Source organism: Calypte anna, chromosome Z, assembly GCF_003957555.1.
Source record: "Calypte anna isolate BGI_N300 chromosome Z, bCalAnn1_v1.p, whole genome shotgun sequence".
Lineage (NCBI taxonomy): Eukaryota > Metazoa > Chordata > Aves > Apodiformes > Trochilidae > Calypte > Calypte anna.
The window spans coordinates 50303468-50326157 of record NC_044274.1 but is presented as its reverse complement, the minus strand read 5'-3'; the positions used below and the strand labels follow the sequence as shown (position 1 = coordinate 50326157).

At 37.5% G+C, this 22690-nt stretch overlaps 1 protein-coding gene across 1 annotated transcript; it reads right to left on the bottom strand.

The window, feature by feature from the left end:
- AGGF1 (angiogenic factor with G-patch and FHA domains 1) lies at nucleotides 1-21989 on the bottom strand. The gene is made up of 14 exons (XM_030467991.1): nucleotides 21819-21989; nucleotides 21005-21101; nucleotides 20331-20536; nucleotides 19369-19515; nucleotides 17650-17838; nucleotides 8547-8895; nucleotides 6953-7064; nucleotides 5681-5732; nucleotides 4105-4206; nucleotides 3581-3746; nucleotides 3248-3330; nucleotides 2107-2234; nucleotides 1081-1180; nucleotides 1-337 (listed from the first exon to the last, which is right to left on the bottom strand). Exons 1-14 carry the CDS (start codon nucleotides 21987-21989, stop codon nucleotides 137-139), a joined length of 2103 nt encoding a protein of 700 aa, XP_030323851.1. The 3' UTR covers nucleotides 1-136.
- Nucleotides 21990-22690: the final 701 nt, after the last annotated feature.

The window sequence follows — 22690 nt, the reverse complement described above, 5'->3', positions numbered from 1 at the left end:
TAGAGTTAATCTTGTGTATTTTTACCACAACTGTATTTTACATAACACCAAACTCCTGCTTCAGCAAAAGAATAAAAATAAATTCTCTCCCAAGTTATTTACACATAGGAATTACCCTACTGTGGGACCAGATGCTTCACTCTACAGTGCCTTTAACCCAAGGTGTAATCTTGGGTGCATCCCTTTGTGATTTAGGTTCTTGGAAGTTTTCTGCAAACCTTTCTCTTGCTTTATCCCAGTTCTTTCTGTTCTTGCTCTGGATGATCTGAACATCTTCAAGCGAGGTTGGTCTACTGGTACCCAAACCTGCATGTGCCTTATGTAGCTGGAGGTGGATCTGTCAAATACATTAAATATTGTAACTGTAAGTTAGGTATTCTAAATAGTTGAAATCGTAGTCTATAGCACTGCATTTAAAGTACTGTTAAAATGGTGCATTAAATCACCTCTAGAACAGTAAAGTGCCCAATGATGTCACCTGCATGTCACTAACATTGCTCTGCAGTACTCCTCACTGAACAAGTAACATGATCCCTTTGCTGTGTAATTTGACAACAGTATGGATGGTTCTAAGCAGCTCTAGTGCCAAAACAAAAAAATATCACTGATGACAAAAATGGGGCTAACACAATTGCCACAGAGGTCCAGAACTCAGCTGGCTACAGTGACTTCAGCCAGCTTCTCCTCTCATTTAGCTTGATGTTTGTGCTCCATTGCTCTCAGAGAAAGTGAAGAATTCCACCATGAACACAATGGTTTTGCAGAACTTAAAATTGATTCCAGTCTTCCTCCACACTTTGAATTCAAATACAAGATCATTAATTCAGTGGCTAGAAGCTGTATCTTCCCTTGCTTGGTTTTCTAATACAGGCATTACTGGCAGTTTCTACTGAACAGATTTAGGAATTTCAAACTACTCATTAAACAAGTAAATAAAAGATTTGAGATTAATGCTACCCTGATAACTCCTTCCATCCCAGGATTTGAAATTGTTTAAAGTGAATAGTGGTTTAGACATTTCTCACTGCAAATAACGTTTTCTATTCCTTTTTGTTCCAAGTAAAAATCAGAAAGACCTACCGGATCCTTCATACCACCACCATCCTTGCCCAGGCCTTCCCCTTTCTTCCATCCCATCTTCTCCAACATTTTATGTCCTTTGTTGCTGTTGCTAATTTCACTTTGAAGAAAAGTTTAAGATAACTGATAAATAAGAGTTAATACCAAGAGTATGCTCTCTACACAGATACCAAAGGGTACAAATTCACATGCATATGCTGCTGTAGAAACCAGGACTTGACTACTGTGCTGTTCCTGCTTCCATCAAGAGAAGATCCTTCCATCCAGAAGACCCCAGAGCTACCTTTTGCAATTTCTTCCATGAATACCATGGGTGACTAAAGCTGTTCAAGCCTCTGGAGAATGCTGTCTTTCTTAAAACTCATTCTCAATTACTTGCTTACTTAAGGAAAGAGATACAGCACAGTTAGGTGAGAATTGACTGCACTGGGGAAAGGGCAGTATCGCTACCTAACCACCAAAACATCCTAACATATTTTACTGTCTCAAACATCCTTTTACTAACTTAAAAGCACCTACAAAGGTCGTATTTCTAAAAAAAGCCACCTCAACTAACACTGCAGGAGCAAAGGAATAATTAAAGAGGAGGATTCAAGTAAGTGCCATTTAAGAGGCACGTAAACGCACATTAAGCTCGGTACTGATGGTGAAAAACAGGTGAAAAATTTGCATGTGTATTATTATTGGGAGTGGATAAGAAAAACAGAAATTGAGACACCTGAAAAACAGACACTGATGAAGGTGTCAATAATGCAACTAGGGGGTCTCCTGATCTTTTTTGTGTTGGTAAGGAAGTGATCTAAGCATCCTTCCCGCCAAGCTGAATTCTGTATTGAAGGTGAGGAGTTAATAAAAAGAGCACGTGAAGTGGGAAGCAGGAATAGCTTACTATTTGCTGCTTCTCCTTACCCATTACAGATAGCTAACTCCTAGCCTAGCAACTCCAGTAGGTACTAATTGATACTTTATCATTAGTTTTTAAGATGCACTAGAGAAGAGCAAGGAGGACAAACTCAACAGACTTACATATGAATAGAAGCTGGACTGTCATCTCTCTGGAAGGTTCCTTCACTGCCAATGGTCTCTCTGCGTTTTCCTGCTCTGTCTTTGTACTTTGGATTCTTCACTGCTTTGTTGTCTTCATACTCTGTGTTCTTCATAATTACATGAAATTCCATCAAGATAAAGAAAGGGGCTTTGAATATTTTATTTTTTTTTATAAATTCACTGCCTCCCTCCAGAAGTAAGGTACCCCCAGCCTATGTCCTCAATCCTAAATCTTGGAAAAAAACCCTATAGATGTCACTGAGTAGTTTCGACCTTACAGCTCTACTTTGTAAGGTATCTTATTGCCATCATCCCATAATACTGTAATGCTACCAAACCAGTTTCACAGAGGCTCTGAACAGATTCTGTTGAATCTTCTCTTGCTATGAGGATTCAAATCTCTGTATTAAGCAGCAGACCACATGAACATGACACTGGCTTTTTGTGTCATGTTTTTGTGTTTAGCCTGGTCTGCAGCAAAAGATTTCTTCAGAATGTTTGACAGAACTAAGCAAGTGTATAGATGCCATGGTGGTATTGCTTTGGCAGCTGAAGGGAATTGGAGGGAAACAATGGCATTCTGCTTTCTACATTAATACTTACTACACCTGCAAGACGTAACCCCGTAGTTTCAATAGCCTCTACAACAGAAGTAACTGGAATACTTCTATACAATATTGCATGTACATTCCTGCTGTCATTTTTCTGTGGCAAAGCAGACTTTAAGGTTTAAAACCTTCCCTTTTCCGTTTCTTCAGTTGCACCTTAACTTTCCAATACAAGATAACAGTACAGTTCAGTGTAAACTTAATTCGCAAAAATAATACCAGATATGCCTTAAGAAACCTTAGCCTCAAAAGAACGTACACATTGGAACTGATCATCTTTTCCTAATCTTTTAGCAGAACTTTTCTGCTCTGTTACCATCACATATTTCTGTAGGGATTTGGAAATTATTATTATTTAGTGTACAATAAACCATGCTTCAGTTAAACTACAAGGCTCAAGTTTGAGTGCAGTTGAAAACTTTCCTTATTCACTGAAGTCTATGCCTGAAAAATGGGAACCACAAAATAGATATAGACTTAAAACACTTAATCAACTTCTAATGGAAACTCACCTGTAAACCGTATTTTACCCGTATTTGTTTTAATGCTTTTCTTCTGACTATTTCTCTCTCTTCCTTGCTAAGTGGAGGACAAACTAGAAGGAAGAAAACCAGAGTGAATTTCTGTTGAAGAATGTAGTGATGTTTTAAACAACTGAGAATTTTTGCTTTAACAATATTACACATAGGCAAACGTACCAAGAAGACAACAGAACATCAAGTGTTACAGATCAACTTTCAAGAAGAACTTTCAACTGACAAGAAAACGGTAGAAAAACTGAAGGAATTACTGTGTTACATTATAATTGAAGAGGCATAATAAAATACACATCCCATGTGACTAACCAGAAGATTCAATTTTCCTGTCCAGGCGGAGATGGGCTCTGACTTGTCCTGGTTCACATCCATCGCAAGTATCACTGCCAGGATGTATATGAAAAGAGAGCACTGTTTCACCAATCTTCACTTCATCTCCATGCTCCAAGATGTAGGGATCACATTTTGTTTTAGGCTACAGCAAAATAAAAGTATCAGCAGCCATGGTAATTAGTTACTAGTGAAAGGCATGAACTCTAGTTCGTGAATATTACTCAATTTAGTAATTCAATTTGGTCTCACAAAAGCAGGCATGTATTTAACTACACTGGAGGTATTTCACATTACCAACAGCAAATGTAGTGGATTTTTCCTCCTACAAACCAAACAAAGTACTTTAAGTGGCCATAAAACCAGAGGGAACCAAGGAAGAGACTAATGTGTGGAAGAAGCCACCCAACGACACTGTTAGTGATTTTTCCATAGTGCAGTTAAAATGACTACCTGAATACAGTTTTCTGCAACATACACAGCACAATGAAACAGGCACTCACCTGGAGAATCTGATTTCCATTAACAACTGTTCCATTCTGACTGCCCTGATCCACAAGAACATAATTTTGCAAATCGTGGTCAAAATACACTTCTGCATGGAACTGGAAAATAGAAGCCCAAATGAAAATGTTCTCATTTAGCAAATACTTCACTATTTATATGCAATTTTAAACTGAGATTTCAGAATATATTTAGAGGTCCCTTAAGTAAGTATTCCATACCTTATGATGTCAGCCATGTAAATGAATGGGCCACAGCAGCATGAGCTAAAGCTCATAGAACTATTTTGACCATAAACTGATTCAGAACTGAAAATGTGTATACTTTCAGTCTGGCAACCATGCTTTACTTAAGGGACTGCAAGACTCAGTACTATAGCACTTGAACTTATAAATAAAAGGCTTTATAAAAGGCTTTTTCTTGTAACATGTTGCAGCAATCACAATTTTTTTCTCTTTGAGTTAGAAAAAATCTGATCTTATTCTACAGCTTGAGATTACTTGGTCTTTTGTATCTGAAGTAGCTCCCTAAATACCATGATTTTGTAAGTTTCGTGTAATTCTACTTCACCTTCATCTTAGTGGCCAGAAACAATGACTAGCTATCATCTGCTGTTCCTTTTATAACCTCTCTGATACTGAAACTAAATTTAATTTTTTTGTTTTGTTGGTGTAATTCTATATATATAATCTGTATTTATAGTATTGTATTAATTTAATATGAATTACCATTTGTAGCATCTGCAACAGGAATACTACCATAGTAGCAGAGGCTGACTTGCTCATTCAAATAGATAATTTAATTTTTACCTCTTTTATTAAATAGAATGAACACAAACTACTTCTAAAGATGTGAATTTAGCAGAGGTGTAGCAAGGTACCATTGCTTTTTAAAATGTAACTTCATACATAAGAAAAGCAAACACCAAAGTGGTCCACAGCTATTAACTATTAATAGTGAGGAAAACAAACTGGCAGTTTCTCTTTCTACAGATGTGGCACTTACCTTCCTGCCTTTGACTCCTTATTTGTAAAGTGAAATAACTTATATAAACAGTCTGCTACCTGTGAAGTACTGAAATGGCAACACTGCAGAAAAATAAAAGCCTTTTGGCTTCTTCCTGCACCTGATTTCAAATACATGCCTGAAAAAGTCATTAATAGCAGGGGAAGATTTTGTCTGGAAATTTTCACTATGAAGTAAGGTAAATAGCTAATTAATCAGAACTATAATCTGTGCATTACACTGTGGATTAATAAAACTCCAAAAATATATTGAGCTTTTCTGGACTTTGAAATCACACTACTGCTTATATATATATATATATATATTCATATATATTCATATATGTTTTTATATATATATATATATATATATATATATATATATCTCCCATTGCCATGTATAAATACCAGTAAAATACTGTATGTTTTCCTTTTTTAACTTCATTTGTGGTTAAACCCAAATCTCATTCTTTAGAGAATTAAAGTAAGATTTTGAAAAATTTAAAGCTGTAAAATCTCAAGCTTCATTCATATGCTGATCTATCTTTCAGCAGTCAGAAACAAGAGTTACCTTACTGACTCCAACTTCAGGAATCTGAAGTGTGTGTCCAACATCTTTTTCTCTGGAAAGACAAGTTGATACATAAATCGCTACAGAGTAGAAACAGGCCTAATAAACAGCTCCCCAAACATGTGTATCAGTTGAAATTTAATACCAGGTTTCTCCTCTGAGCTACAAGGGATCTTTACAGATGTAAAAGGTGTTGCTATATCCAAAATCTAAAGACTTCCCTCAGGTCCCTTCTTCCAGCTATCACCTATACACAGTAGGCAATCAATATATATTAAAGCTGCTAATTTTTTATCTATAAGCCTGACATTTCCATCTGTACTTTAATACTCAAGAAAGGCCTGTCTGAACTCTGCATCCTTCAGGCACTTCAGTGCATCTTGGCATCAGTCTTCAATGCTGAATTTTAATCCTTGGTAGCTTTAGGCACGTAACACAACCCATAAAAGAGTAATCTGTATAGCTCAAGGTTTACTTGGCCAAGGGGATTTGTGTGTTACTTCCTTATACTGTAAGATGAAGAAGCAATGCAGCTAACAAAGGACAGGCAAACTGCAAGCAAAATCTGCCATTTGTTAATCTCCACATCAATGTTCCTAGAAAACTTTGTAAGAACATTTGTAAGAAAAATTTGTAAGAACAAATCAGAACACATCTCTCAGTATTATATAAAAGCAGCTGAAAAGGGGTGATTTTCAGTAATTATGGTAGAATTAATTAACCAATAATTAATTTCCATCAAGAAATTCACCACCCACAATGAGCAAGACATATTTTTTATTTTAAAATATTAGAACTGGAAGAATGCATGCAGGCTAGCACAAACCCCAACTTACTATTTAAAAATTATGAACCAACCCTAGTTGAAATTTGAGTGTGTAAGGAAGTCTGGGATATGCTTCCTTGCAATCCTGAATTTTTGAAGCATGTCCTTTCATTTCTACCTTAGTTGCCTAGAAAGTTTACTTCCTAGAAAACAAGAGTTTTCAAGGTATGATTTGCAGCTATGCTGCCATTAGGACTCAGACACAAAATCCAATTGTCACTAACAAATTTGCTTGACTGCTGAGCAACATTAACTGCCTTCGCCAGTATCACAGCAAGGATGATTTTATGAGATGTGGCAAAATTTGTACTGTGGGCTAACCTGACTACTGCTGCATGCCAGGAAGGCAAGCATGAAGAGCAGGGACAAGCAATCTTGAGTGGCTCCCACAGGTTTCCAAGTGAGGTACAGTTTCAGATATACAAAACAAATTCAATTTGGTTTACCTTCCTATTGTAGCAGGTTTCACAGCTGTGATAATATAAAGAGATCCAGTCTGTAAAACTGGTGATCTTACTACAATTACTCTGATACAAGGAGGCCAGATCTTTTCTTCATCTATAAAGAAAAAAAAATACTGTTACTACCAACAAATCAGTTTTACCCCTAAGGTCTATAGCTTTCAAACAATTATGACCTGCATTCAACCACTGCCTGGCTGAATCTGATGAGTTTCTAGAAAAAGAAATGTATTAGCACATTTGAGAAAAAGCTAGTATAGAGACTTTCTGACTGCACAGAAAGTGCACTTTCTGACTGCACATATTAAAATTTTCCCTAAGTCAGGTTATTGATGTGCTCATAACTGTTTAGTTAAAGCAAGAAAACAAATACTTGCACAGCATTTGCTAGCACATTACAAATTTATGGACCAGTAGTCATATCAAATTCGAATATAATTTTACTTTGAGAAAAGGCACCACCTTTTTGTTCATTTTATCACAAACCTAATGCATATGCAGCTTTTTATTTGGTAATTTTCATGTCAAATGCATTTTTACTAGTTTTCACTCATATTAGCACTATGCATCAATACAGGTCAGAAAAAATAATAGATAAGCCTACAGATGCATATACTTTTTTCCTCAACATCTGTTCAGTAATTATAACAGTTCTATGAGTTCTGTTCTTGGATGTACATTTGCACAAGCAGTATCCAATAATGTCAGTTAGGAATAAATAGAATAAGATGGGGAAACAGTAGTTCAAAAGGTACTAGGAGGAGAGAAACCATCTCCAGATTTATTACACCAGCATTACTGCAGAACTGATGATCAGAAAATAGTAAGAGAAATAAGTTTAATCTGAAAAGGCCTAATGGTAGCAAGCACATTTGGACTGGCATTCATCACTTAGAACCCAAGTAGCTGAGTAAGTCAAGTAATGAACACAGAAAAAACAAACTATTGTATGTAAAGGCACAGGTTTTCTCTCTATACCCCCTTGTTACATGTTGCCACTGGAATAAACACAAAATAGGAAGGATTTCATGTAGTGCTGAGTACTCTGCTTTCATCCTTTTCACCACATCTCAGGGCTTTCAGCAACCTGCTCTAGTGGGAGGTGTTCCTGCCCATGCAGGGGGTTTGGAACTATGTGATCTTTAAGGTTCCTTCCAACTGAAACCATTCTATGATTTTAGGATCTTACTTATGACCATACCTGACTGCTTATGATCAACTGAAGACATTTAATACACAGAATTAGTATGAGTTCTGTACAAGAACTTCTGTTTTAGCAGTAGACTTTTTTTCCTCCTGTCTGGAAATCCTAATCTAAACAAATCTTACTATACCACTGAGATTTCTACACAAGCACAGGACATTATAGCTCTAAACAGGCTTTACAAAAACAACACTACCTGTCCACTGTTCCAAGAAAAGAGAAGGAAAGCAATACAAGTAACATATAGCACTTTTAAATTCAAAGTACCTCAAGTGACATGCTTTTTAATATAAATGTATATTTTAGAAAAAAAAATTAAGTATCCAAACTGTTTTCCTGTATTTTGTATCATACATACAAGGCACAATAATTCACCTTCATTTTCTGAGTTTTCTGAATCAGTAGATTCTTGACTTGACACTTCATCCTCACTGCTGTAGGCTTCACACTCAGAATCTGTAATTTCACCTTCTTCTGGCTCACTTGCTGTATCTGCTGTTCTACTGTCATCTGTATATGCTGCAGTTTCTGGTGTACTTCTGTGTGAATGTGAATTTATACTGTCCATTGATTCTTTGGCTGTTAGACTGTTTCGTGGTTTTTTGTCCATTTTAGTCTTCTTTCTTAGATTTGGAGACTCTTCTTCTTCAGCAGAACTTACTTGCTCAGTGGTGGAAAAGCAATTCAGACTGCTAGATGATTTCTGTTCTTCTGTGTCCAAATCCTGGAGGGGAGTTACAGAATGTTACATTCTTTACAGACTGAGTTACTCTGAAGTCTGCTATCAGCCTGGAAGTAAATTCTTCACTAGGAAGAATTATTTTTACAACTACTAAGAAATGGTTAAATTTGCAGAAAATTTTGCACATGCAGTCAACAGAATATTTCAATAGATAAATTTTCACATCATATTAAACATGACTGAGACCATCTTGTATTTGTGAAAGGATAACTGTGCTCCTCTTCTACTCTTAACTTGTTCCCTCCTCTTTTCTCACACAAACCTTAAGATCCTTTTCCTCCCTTTCAAACGTGTTCAACAGCATCTTGAATATTTTCCAGTTTTGTTTTTATGACACTTATTTCTGTCCCTCTCTTACTCAATTCTTGCAATTTATTTCAAAGTTCATCAGTTGATCTTCTTATCTTCCTCCTGGTTTTGTCTTCTCATTTTTTTCCACAATGGTCCAGAATATCTGGAATGCCCACATATGCTTGCCTAATGACCTGTTCTGGCTCCTTTCAGAACTGTAATTTTAACAAAACCTTTTATCAAAACTGAAGAGAACATAAGTTTCTGCTACGTGGGTAAGTTCTACTGTGATTCCATTTTGTATGAAACAAGTTTCTTCACTGAATGTCAGACCGATTAGATCACGGCAGGTTATTCCATTGTCTCTTGATTACAGCAGCAGCAGCAGCAAAAAAATAATACCATTACCATTTTTAAACTAAGATTTTTATATTAATTTTGTCAGAGTGCATATAATTCTCAATCTAGTAGCTCTGATAATCATTGTAAAAAAAAAAAAAGGAAGAAAAAAATGAGGAAAAAAACCCAACATAAATGGCTTTAAAAGATAAATAGATAAAAAAATACAAGATTTTTAAAAGTTATTCACCACCTTGGGTTCAGAATGAACGCATTCAGTTCCCTTGAGTGGTACAAATACTGCAAGACAGTAGTAAAACCCATCCCTGTCTTTTTTTAATAAGTTTTCATAGACAGCATTTTACATTTGAAGATACATGACTTAACATGAATCATAGTGTCAAGAAAACTAAAGCACTTTCACTTCTCTGAATTGTAAAAACTCAGCAGAGGCACACCTGCAAGACAATCACAAGAATTCCTCTCAGCACAGCAGTCAAGCTGTTGGATAGGACTTTACAATGTACTTTTGAAACAGTTTCAATAAGAAAGCACATTCTCAGGAATAATCAGCAGATTTTAGAAGACTTCATCCTTCAACTGAAGGACCATCAGTTTGTTTTGGCTTTCTCTATAATGCAGTGCCCGTCCCCCCTGAATTCTCTAAGTATCAGAACTAGGAAGGAACAGGATGGCGAGATCATTACCCACTGTTTAATTTAAACAAGAAATGCAGTAATTCTGACATACGTAAGACTACAAAATTCATACATATCAGATACATTAATTCCATCAAGAATCTTTTTGGCAAATCCAATTTTTGCTTTTATGAAAGATCTTTTCCTTGTCTTTATTTATGTTTGATATGGATATTAGATCAATATCTGACACGCCAAGGTGCTCTGCAATCCTAAATGAACCTCTTCCCATAATACTGAGGGCTACCAAAGTTTTTCTAATCTAATCTGAAAACAGAGAAACTAAATGGTCTACTCAAATCACAACTGAGGCAAAGCAACAGATGACTCTGATGCACTGACACCCAAGTAAAATGTTCCAGCCACTCAGCTCTTTCTCCATAGTGAGTCCAGGGGTAATTTTCAGCACTTCAGAGATTATAAATTAGAGTATTAAAAGGTGCTATTTCAAAGTCTGGCTACTAAAAAGTATACTCTATTCTGTGTTGAAATCAGTAATTTTAAAAAACACTCTTATGGACAGACCAAAGATGCTGTATGTACATCTGCCAATATGACCACTAGGCCTGTTCTTAGCACTTTCTGTATTTTTCCCACTATTGCTACAATCAGGTGTCAAGAAAGCAATTAACTATATAGTTCTGTTAGGTACTGATAAAAATGTAGTATTTGCATTTAGAAATTCTTGTACAAAATTAAGCTTTTAAAAATTGTGCTCCTAAAGAATATGGATTTTGAGCACCTTATGATTTCAGATTTGTATTAAAATACACTTCTTGAAGATGCCAAAACACTAAGCCTGGGCATGCTAAATGTACTCTTAAGGCATTTGAGGGGGGCTTTAATTGTGCTGGAGAAATTATTTTCAATTATATAGCACTGCTAGAATGAACACAGAACACATGTAGCACGAATGAAAACACAAACAGTACCTAACATCTCACCTCCATATAGCACTGCCTGAAACACAGGAACTGTCAGTAAACAGAGTACTCAGCAAATACCATCCTGAATGAGCTAACAAATATTAGCAATACACTTCATTTCTCAGTGGCAGGATATTTAACTCTTCATCCCAAAAGAATAATACAACACATATGCATACATTATAACATATACACATATACAACACATTATAATCATGTTGTACCTGAACAAGACCGTAGACCAACCCCAACAGTCCTCTGTTGAATGTGGACTGGCACTGTGCCTCAGCCCCGAAAAACTGTTTACTGGGGATTACCACAGGATCACCAATGGCTTTCTGCTGGCTTTCCTCTCACTAAGCATCAGTAAAGAGGTGGGATGAAGGTGATCCACAATAACTGCTTCTTAACTATAGGGTTGAGTCGATTCCTGTCTCTACATCCCTGACAAAGGCAGCCACAGGTGCAAATGATATCAGTTTACATTTTACACTTGTGAGGAGAGATGGTTTTACTTATAAAGAGTAAGTCACAAACTAATAATTACAATGACCTTCTGAAGTGCAGATTGGCCAACTTACAAAATATACATGGGTGATTACAGTCCCTGCTTTTAATGAAAAATTCAGTATCTTTTAAGCATTTAATTATACTTTCAGATTTTCTGTGACAGAGCAAGACATCGTCTTCTAAAATTTCACATTTCTGTATAATGCTTCATCCATGTGCATGTTCATGGGATTTTTCACATTACTGTAAGCATAATTAATTATGAAGTGCACTGCTTAAACTGTATTGTTATCAATTTTATACTAAATATACAAACATGTACAAATACATGTTTTTTCAGAAAATTTCAGAAATGTGCAGTCTGTTGCTTTTTGGTTTGCCAGAAGGACACTAAGTGACTTAATAAGGACTCTTGGATACTCAATGACCTCATTTAAAGGGCTAAATATCAGATCTTTAGCACTGACTCTCTCAATTTGAAAAAATCAGAAATTCAGTACTTTACTGAAGAAATGTTTTGACAGTTTAAAATGTCTCTTTCACGCAAATGCTTTCATTTGCTAGCACTGTTTCATAAGTACTTCAGCTACTGTCTTCCACTTTTTCTTAAGTTTCCAATGCAAAATGTCTAGTTAAAAGCCATGAAGAGAGTAAAGCTTTTTGCTGTATCATAAGGAAGACATTTTGTACATAAGTGGACAGCTCTGAAATTCAGAGAACATAGAGACCTTATCAACAGAATGGGTAGCTTGTTTAGTCAGTAATTACAGCAGTCTTATGTTGATACAAGTGACCCTAAATACAGATACTCAATAATGCCAAAGTTTTTTTCACTTTTTTCATTTATACAGTGTTTCAGATATGTTTCAAAGTTACTTTGTAGATTAACTGATTTTGATCAAATAGCTTAAAAATATATTAATTCCTTTAGAAAGATACATATCTAAACATTAACTGATAGGTATTTCCCTTTTATGAGAATATGCAGGCTAAAGGTTAAAATCCATGGACTAATGTGCTTGGTGTCTCCACTCTACCTTCACCAGAAGCTGCCAATCCAAAATAAGGAATCTTCAGATTAGCCATGGCTTCTGTCAACTGACGTACCTAAAGATGGGATGAATACCAGCAAAAAGTAAACTATATGTGGTAAAAAAAAAAAAAAAAAAAATCACTGCTTCAAGAATTCTATGGGAAATATTACTACAAAAGCCTTGTCTTTCCTATAGCGGTAACTAGGATGCATGTATAATTGAAAATAAAATGGCAGAAGTTAATTTTGGGCACCATGCTGACATAAAATTTTTTAGGCAGTAGTTTAAGGATAATCTGTAAAAATATTTTCTTGAAAAAAACTGCATGTCACACCCTATAACGGTTGCTAAGTATTTCTAATGTCCCTAATCCAGAACAATTCCATTAAAGCTAAATGATCACTGTTGTACAGTCTATTCTCCAACCTGTGTGGAGGTGCTGGATCTACATACTGGGCCACAGAGCACATTATTATTTATAACACCTCATGACTTTTATTTTTTTAAAAAACTTTCCCAAATTTCCTTACTTATATTTTTTTCTTGTACATGAGATAGTAATTGTATTTCTTGTACCACTTTTTTTTTTGCTTAGAACTGAATTATATGCCTGAAAGTTTCAAATTATCCCACTAATCCTTTTATTTGAGCTGCACAGAGGCTATCTAGTACTTCATATTGATAAATAAAATTCTCAATTATATATTAAAAGTAAACATGGGCAGCATGCTAAGTTTTGCAAGTCAAATTAAACAATTTGAAATATGGAGCTTCAGTGACTGAAAACAAGGAATCTCATTAAAAGAATTGCTTGTATAAATTAGGAACATTCCTCAGGAGATGTTAACAACATGAGTTCCTCTTCCTTGTTTTTTTGGTGTTAGAAATACATTAATTTTACCAGACTTTCACTACAATTGTCTTGTTTGGCAATTCAGCTTTTTGAAAATACAGCAATGTTTATTAGATTAGTTTTATTTTTTAGATCCTCAGTTTATACTGCTTTTACAAGAATGCTGCAACATTTTATAGAGAATACACTTGCTATTTCTGTAGCGTTAAGCAGCCCATCTTGCAAACAGATACTCTATGTAAGACAGCTGAGCATATAAAATTCTTTACAATAGCTGCAAAACAGAAAGTTAACAAGTTGGTCCAGTTACACTAGTTTTTAGATTAAAAAATATATTAACTTCAGTTTGAATAGAATAAGTAATTCCAAAAATCACACACAGTTCAGGAAAACGATGCAACTACCAGCATTGCCTGTGTAGACGTATTTGCTGTTAGAATCTAAATATGCAGGTGCCAAATTTCCTTATTTCTTATTTGGCAACTTTTAAGTAATACCAAATACTATCAATACTTGTTAAAAATTAACCCTTTAACTGAAAAAGAGAAAATAAGCTGAATAAATGTTTTGTGTACTTGAGGTTCTGTAACCTGTGTCCTACTGCTTCACATGGATATTCTTACAAATGACCACATCTTCATCCAGAAATATTAATTTTCAGGGGTGTTTGACAAATTTCCAGAATTAGATGCTGGTATTGCTTTATTTACCACTACAGAACAGGCAATAAACTAAACCTTTCTCCTACCAGTACTGGCTGTAGGACAACAAAGTCAAATAAAACCTGTTTTTATCAACAAATTAGGAAGCACTTAGAGGCATTTTCAGGCTAGAAGCATGATTTTATAACCAATTCAGAAAAGCAATAATGAAGAACTAACTTGTTCCAACTTTAGTAATTTAATCAGTATTCAGGGATAGGTTTTAACTTTCTATTTTTTTTTGTCAAGAGTGGAAGAGGGAGTGGAACGAAAAGGGAGAAGGGGGGGCCCAAGTGTGCAGGAAAGTATTTCAGTAGGCAACACTTTAAGTACAAAGTTCAAGAAAATTTTGGTTTTGTTTTAGGATGTAAATAATAGAATATGAACTAACTATATGAATAATAGCATGAACTAATTAGTGCCTTTTTCAATACCAGACTAAACTGGACAACAGTAACATTGCCAAGAAATACCAGACACCTATGAACTGGATTACACAGTTCACAAAATATTTTTTTCAGTTATTCAACAGAAAAATCTGTAGGATTTTACTAGAATGTAATTTATTTTTCTTAAACTAAGTAATTTCTTACATGACTACGCTTACACAGTTACTCTATCACCCAGTGACCCCTCCCCACTTGATAAGGGAAATTGGGGGAAAAAAGGAGACCATGGGTTGAAATTGAAACGTATTTACTAAAATAATAATAAAGAATTTCTATTATAATGCTGATATGAAATACGAAGTTAAACTGACCCCATATAGCGGCTGCAATTTGCGTGCTCCCAGCAGTAAACATCAAGATGTCAAACACTGTGAGCACCACAGCTCCAGTAAGAGTGTGATGGTCACAGTACACAGAATAACAAGCCTGAGGGGCAGAATGGTGGACAAGACTCTCCAAGGATGGTGGTCACTGAGGAAGAGCTCCGTCCCCATCAAACTTCCCAATTTAGGGTGACAGTGACACTTATGGTATGGAACACTTCTGACAGCCACCTTGCATCAGCTGCTCTGGGTTTTGTTCCTCCTGGCCCTAGCATTTGGCTAGCTCAAAACTGCTGAAGATCTTGATCACTGCAAAAACCTGTACACCACGGCTGGCCACAAACTAAAACAAAGCAACTTCTCGACCTGTTTCTCACAGAATTGGGTGCTAGTCCTCTCAAAAACTGCAGATCCCCCTAACATAAAATTAATTCTATAATTCTATCCTGACGAAACCAGGACAATGATTAACAACTACCCAATAAGGATAAAGAATTATCAGCTTCGCTATGTAAAAATACGACACAAAGTTTTTTCTTTTCTTTCTTAATGTAGCAGTGCATTTACATGGAAGTAGAGATGACAATGCGCTCTTTTCTTTCTGAAATTTGAAGTGGAGAATAGTTGTTTTTGTTTTCATTTAGTTTGGGTTTTTGTTTGTTTTAAAACACAATTTGAAAGGCCTTCATGCTTAATGTGACACTGTGTCATGTTCACTTACTGTTCACAGATGCAAATATCTGTCCACTAAGGAATATACTTTAGACATTTTTCCTGTTCTGTTGTTGGTCAAATTAATTCCCAAATACAAGTTACTTCGTTCACTACTAATAAAATACACAAGAAAAAGTGGATGCTTACCCCCTACCTTGTGACCATGAAAGCTTCACACAAAAGTTTTGTTAACAAGACCACCTATATAAAAGCATTTAATCAATGAAAATTAAGCTGAAGAGAAATACCTATTTCTTGTATAATCTGACGACAGAAGCGGATCGTGATGAGATCCAAAAAAGTAGTTAAAATTATTTGTATATCATAGAACCTCCACAAATACACTTGTTGATTTAGGCTGGCATGTAACAGTTAATCACAGAACTAAACTTAAGATTTAACTGCAATATAGGAAACTTTCTGTAATGCTTTCCTGACACGACTGATAAAATTCTGTATTAAAAATGCCTTTTGAGAGTGGCAGAATGCTAATTCAGCAGTTGCCCACAGCATGCCCTGAACTTGGATGCTGACAGAAGTCCTAGCTTTTAGCTGCACTATCTCCCTTATCTAAAGTTTAAAGCATCATTTCTGTTAACTCCAAAGGACCACTATACTTAGTGTTGCTAAGTATCCACCCCAAGTTTTCGGAATGGAATGGTTCACATGAAGTTTTCTGAGTAGAAATTCCCACACTGGGCACAATCTATTTATGAAATCTGTAACAGATCTACTACCACTATCCACTTAGCCTACCTTCACTAGTTCTTAAACAGTTTTCACTTTCAGATTTTTCAGAAGACATCACTACAAATTTTTCAGCTCAGTAGTGACGCTACGTAACTATTATGTAGGAGCACCACTACATTAACATGATTATTTCACAGAATTATTTCAACAAGTCAGCCTAATTGAGACCTACATACTAAAATAATGCTATGGTTAAAGCAATAGCTTTTGAAAAAGCAAACTCAGGAGCACTGCAAACTAAAGAAATCATTACTTTCAACTAAATCATAAGTAATAAAACAAATCTGCAGAATAGGACTACAGAAATTTGGTTCAACATCAATAATAGTGTTCATTCATTAAGAAAATGGTTTAACAGCTGTGTTACAGTTAAAGGTGGAGCAAGTAATGTTTTTCAGGGCAGTCATGATGTACTATATGGTATGCTTGCTTAGCAATCAGAAAAAAAAAAACCCAGAAAAGAAATAAAAATACAAGTTAATTATAAGAGCACTTATTAAGATGTACAGATTAACCACACACTATCAACAACAAAAAAGTGTTGAACAAATCAAATATAGAGAGGGGAGCATAATGTGCAAATAATTAGAACTTCAGACATCCCATTAAACCCAAATGATGTTAGCAATGGAGTAAAATGTCAACAGAATAAACTTAGGAGTACAGTCACAGAGAATGGGGTGGTGTGTGTGCATTTTCAAAACTTCAGTCACTTCTCTAGATGCATCATATGAATGAAAAAAGCAAACAACAGGCAGCAATTAAAAATAAGTAGCCAAGCCCCTAAAACCAAGACACTGAGGTTACACAGAGTTTCTGATGTACACCTAGTCCACACATACCCTGAATTCATTCTATTGTGTTTCCTAATCAGAGCTTCACCAACACTGTCTATATAAGCACTGTAATAAAAACACTGAAAAAGGGAAATAAAGTTTAAAGTTTCATTCTTCCTCACTCACTGGTAAAATTATTGAAGACTTAACTACATGTTAGCAAGCTGTTATATGTAAAGATGTTTGAAACCAACAGAAAACAAGCATACATTCCCCTCATAAGACCAAACTCCACAACCCATGAAATGCATCATGGAAAAAAGAAACCCAAAACCGAACAAGTTTTGTATTTTCTGTCAGTTCTAAAATTACCTTATAATCATTCGCAGTAATCCGCTCTGGTTCCTTTCTCTTCTTTTTCCCTTTTTTATCCTTTGCGTGCTGAGTACCAGAGGCCTGGTAAGACTGCAAATCTACCCGTGAATGAAACTGGTATCGGCCACTTTCCACATCACAGTAGTAATAAATTCCAGTTGTTGGATCATAATACAGTTGATTTTCCTTTGTAAGAAACAATGAACAATATTACCATTACTTCAATAAATACATTGTTCAAGAACCAACCAGTTATTAAGCAACCACATACTAAGTTTACAAATAAATACTCAAACATACTATAGAAGTGAGAAACAAAGACAGAACACCTCTCCTTGACCCTTTTTTCCCCAAGCTCTGCTTCACTCCTTCATTACCAGCTCCTCTCTTCCCCCTGTCCAAGTGGCATCCCAAGAGATGAGGAGTGAGGCGTTGTGGTCAGTCCTTCACAGACTGCAGTGTGGATATCTGCTCCAGCATGGTCCTCTTCCATGGACTGCAGGGAACTGCTTGCTCCAGTGCTTGAAGAACCTCCTCCTCCTGCTTCTCCTTGTTTGACTTTGGTGTTTGGACTGTTCTTTCTCCCACTCCCTTGCTTATTCTTCTCCTCCAACACATACAACTCCCCTGTGCAGTGCTTTTTTGCCCTTTCTTAATCATTCTTTCAGAGAGATACCACTAGCTTCTCTGATGGGCTCAGCTGTGTCCTGCAGTTGAACTGGCCACATCCAGGCAACCCCCTGGCCACTTCTCACTGAGGCTTCAGCCCCTTGCCACACTACCAAAAACTCACCAGTAAACCCAGTACCTTTAAAGGTAGCATTACCTTTAAATCAGAACAACTATCAGAACAAATACTGAACAAGAAAATGTATGCTTTTTGTGTAACTGTACCAAAAACTAACCTCTGGCCCTAAACATCTACGTATCGAATTACATCAACAAACTATGTCAAAAGCAACATCAAAAGCAATTTAAGAATGATACCATAATACCAATTTTAAAGTTCAGAAGCATCCCTGAAAAAAAAACAAGGACATGGGCTTTTTGTTTTGCATTGAGCTGAATGCAATGTTTTTTTCATCACAGGAGCTTTGCCAGGATTTGTGACAGTACAAACATCTAACTATGGATGTACACCTACACATAACTAGTAGGAGAAAAAAGCTTTCCCCAAAAGCTCTCATGAAAAAACATATAGCAGAAATTAACCATTACAAAATTTTGAAAATCTTTTTTCAAAGAAGCATTTTCTTTTCCTGTAACTAACCAGTTAACTTCCCTGTAACAAACCTGTAGGCTTTTTTGAGTATTGCTGTGAACAAGTATTTTGTGTATTTTGTCTCAACACTGTGAAGAAGCCACTGACTTGATTAAGTTTTTTTCTAAAAAAGTCATCTTTTAGGTCAAGCTTTTAATTTTCTAAGTTATAAACCAATTTTATATTCTAAAATTTCTCCAGTACCAAGCAAGTCAAAGATCTCAAAACCATAAAAAAATATTGAATGAAAACCTTAACTTTTACCTTAGCCTATCTTCAACTTGAGTGAAATAATTCAGCAACTAATTAGCCAAGTTTCATTACTATTTGTCTTCAATAGCACGTTTTTCAAATCATAAGGTCAGACTGGATCTTAGTTCTTCGTTCACCTCAACTTTTACTAATGAAAGTTTGCAATACAGAAAAAAACAAAGAATATTGAAAATGATCCTTACTGAATTATAGTAAAATCCAGTGCTATGGTCATAATACAATCCTGTATTTTCATCGTAAGTAAATCCGGTTTGTGAAACGGCAGCTTCTGCAGCAGCTCTCAAGCTCTCTGCCAAAGAACCCTCTGGTGCTGAGGGATCTTCCACTTCCTGGTGGAAGTAAAAGAACAACAACATTATTTACAAAAGAAGTTCTTTGTTCTTTATCATTTTTCAGTACTTTAAATAAAAGAAATTGGTGCTCTGTAGACTTGGACTTTTTCAAGTGCTATTAAACCAGGAGGAAATAACCTAGTTCCAGTTTACTGAAAAAACGATTTCAGAGGGACCAAGACTTCGTCCTGTGCCTTTTTTTCTCCCCTAACTTTACTAAAAAGTGGTTCATGTCAAAAATAAACACAGGGAGCATCTTACAGTACATTCTTGAAATAGATTTCTGCTCTCCATTTCAGTTACTAGATATTAAGGCACAAAACCAGTTGAGTGAGATGGACTGACCTAAGGAAAGGATGGATAGCAAAAAAAAAACCCCAAAATAAACAACCCAAACAACAAAACAAATAACTTTCCCAACAGTTTTCTTATTTGCTGCCTACTTATATAATGGAATAATAAATAAATAAATAAAAAACAAAAAAACCCAAGTAGCTCTCAGGACTATCAGCATGGCCATACTGAATATAGTCTGCATGTAAAAAAATACCATGATTCTGGATTATGTAGGACATGTTTTGGAATGTGAATTTTTATTCTTTTAAAAACAAATCTACAAGTATGTAACTCTTAGAACATACTACAAGAACTAGTATCAAAGCACTAGGATGTCTTTCTGCTCTCATCAGCACCACACCATCACAAAAAGAAAATTTCATACAATGACACTGCGACCAAATGCACATATTTGAAATAAAATATTAACAGAGTGCTGACTTTAAAATTGGTAAAACTTCAATCAGTTCTATAACCTGTGAATTCTGGATATAATTTTCCTCTTCTCCACCTTCAGCAACTTCCGTGTTACCAATCCTTAAGGAAATACCAGCCTCTGTCTGTGACTTCTCCGTGGAATTATGCTCAGCAGCTTCAGTCCCACGATCGTACTGCACTGACAGTTCAGATGCGCAGTCTTGAGTATCAGTGTGATTGTAATAATTTTCATAATAGTAATAATCTGTAGGATAATAAAGTTGCATAAATTAGCAAAGCAATATTTTACATATCGCAGTTTAAAGATCCTAGATCTTAAACTGGAAATTTATGCATACAAGTAGAATAATTAAAATCAGTTATTTAGGTAGTGCTGCAGCTCTTCATTTATTCTACACTTACCAACCAAATTAGATCTGTTTTAACGTACTTTAAAGATTGGTAAAAGGTGTATGTCTATAATGTATGAGATTGCTACACAAGAGATGACTAAAGCATGAGTTTTGATACAGTCCATGCTACACTTTATACTGTTCTAAAAGGAATGGCTTGAATAGATAGGAAATGCTCCAACAGTGTCACGTTACTGACCTTAAAGCAAGTAACAATAAAGACTTTAAATGTATTTTTATTAAAAACTTTTCAAAACAAGAAAGAAACATTTCAAGGTACTGCTTTAGATGCCTGTTTAAGCTGCCACAGCCCTCTCTACCTGCTTGTGACCATGCAGCATAGTCTTCTGTCTGCACTTCCACACTTGCTGTATCTCTCCTCTTCCTGTTCTGGATTTCCTTAGTAAGCTCTTCAACCTAAAAGAAAAACAACGTTATTCAATGCTGCACACTTCAGCATCCTGTGTCATGAAACAGTTTCACTTACAATCTGCCTAATTTACACTCTAGAATTGAAACAAAAACATAACTGGATCACAGCCATTCCTCTTGATCACTGTTTTGCAGGAGGCAGTTTTCTACTTCAACGGCTGGCATAATGAAATCACAATTTCTGCTTATGCAGAGTATTATAATCAAGGCAAACATTTTGAAGGAAAAAGAAAAGCTTACCAAAGTTACTTTTGAGATGCCCACCCTAAGAAGCTAGATTTCAAGCAACCACCATCGTTCTGTGCTGCCAAACCGTAGCATTTAAAACGTTCCTGTGTCACCGTAAGCATCCGTGGGGCAACTCTTCCAGTGTGCTTCACCTCACCTTGTTAAGCTCCTTCCCTTCTGCTAAAGGTCCCTCACGACCACCAAAACAGCTTCGTGGCTGCGAAGACGTTACCTTTCTCCCCACCAGCACCTGGCGGCCCAAACGCTGAACCCTGGAGGGCAAACTCCAGACAGCGGCAGCAGTACTTCGGTGTCTCAGGTCCCGCGGGCGGGAGGCCCAGGACCTGCTCCCGGAGCTCAGCCCGGGCGGAGGGGCCGTGCTGCGGGGGTGACGGCAGCGGGGATGCCTGTGAGGGCCGGGAGCCGCGCGGCCCGGAGGGGAGGTGGGGTTCGGTTCCCGCGGCGGGGGCCTACCTGTCTCCCCAGCGCCTCGCCGTCCTCCCGCGCCTGGCGGTAGAGGCGCTCGGTGCGGCGCAGCCGGCGTTGCGCCCGCTCCAGCTGCTCGCGGCAGGCGCCCAGGTCCGCCTCCAGCGCCGCCACCCGCTCCCGCAGAGCCCGCTGCTCGCCGCCGGGCGGGGAGGCCATGGCGGGCGTGAGGCTGCGACTGCCCGCCGGTCAGCGCCCGCTTGCCGCCCGCCAACCGACGCCAGAGACAAAGGGGCGGCCTCGGCGCCGGCCGCCGGTCCCGGCCATGGCGACCGGACGGGCGCGTGAGCAGCGATGGCGGGGGCGCGCGACCGAGCTGCGCCCAGCGGCGCCGCGGGAGGAAAAGTTTGGCAGCGGCGCGCGAGCCCCGACCGACGGGGGCGGGAAAGCGGCGCAACCCGGAAGGCGCCGGGAACAACCGGAAACGGCGGGAGGGGAGTGAGCCAAGCGACAGGGCGGGAGGGAGAAAGGGAGGGTAAGAAGGAGAGAGATGGAGGAAAGGAGGGAGGGGGCTGCCGAGGGACAGCCGCGGGTCCTGGGCTGGGCCTGGGGCTGGAGACGGGGCAGCTCCTGCTCCTGGCAGGCGGCGTCGGACGGATGAGCAGAACCCGCCCAAGAGAACCGGGATGTTACGATCGAGACCTGGACGGGGCGGTGTCGGGTCGAAAACTGTTTAGCGCCTGGAGCAGCACTCGCGTTGGGTCGCGTCAGGGAGAGCTTGTTGGTCTGGGCGTACTCCCAAGGTTTGACACAGGGAGTAACATACCCTGTGTAGCATAGGATAGTGTGGGAAGTAAGTCTAGGGCGTACGCGGGCTAGAAAATACCGTGTCTGGAGAGGATTGGGACTGTAGCTGTCTG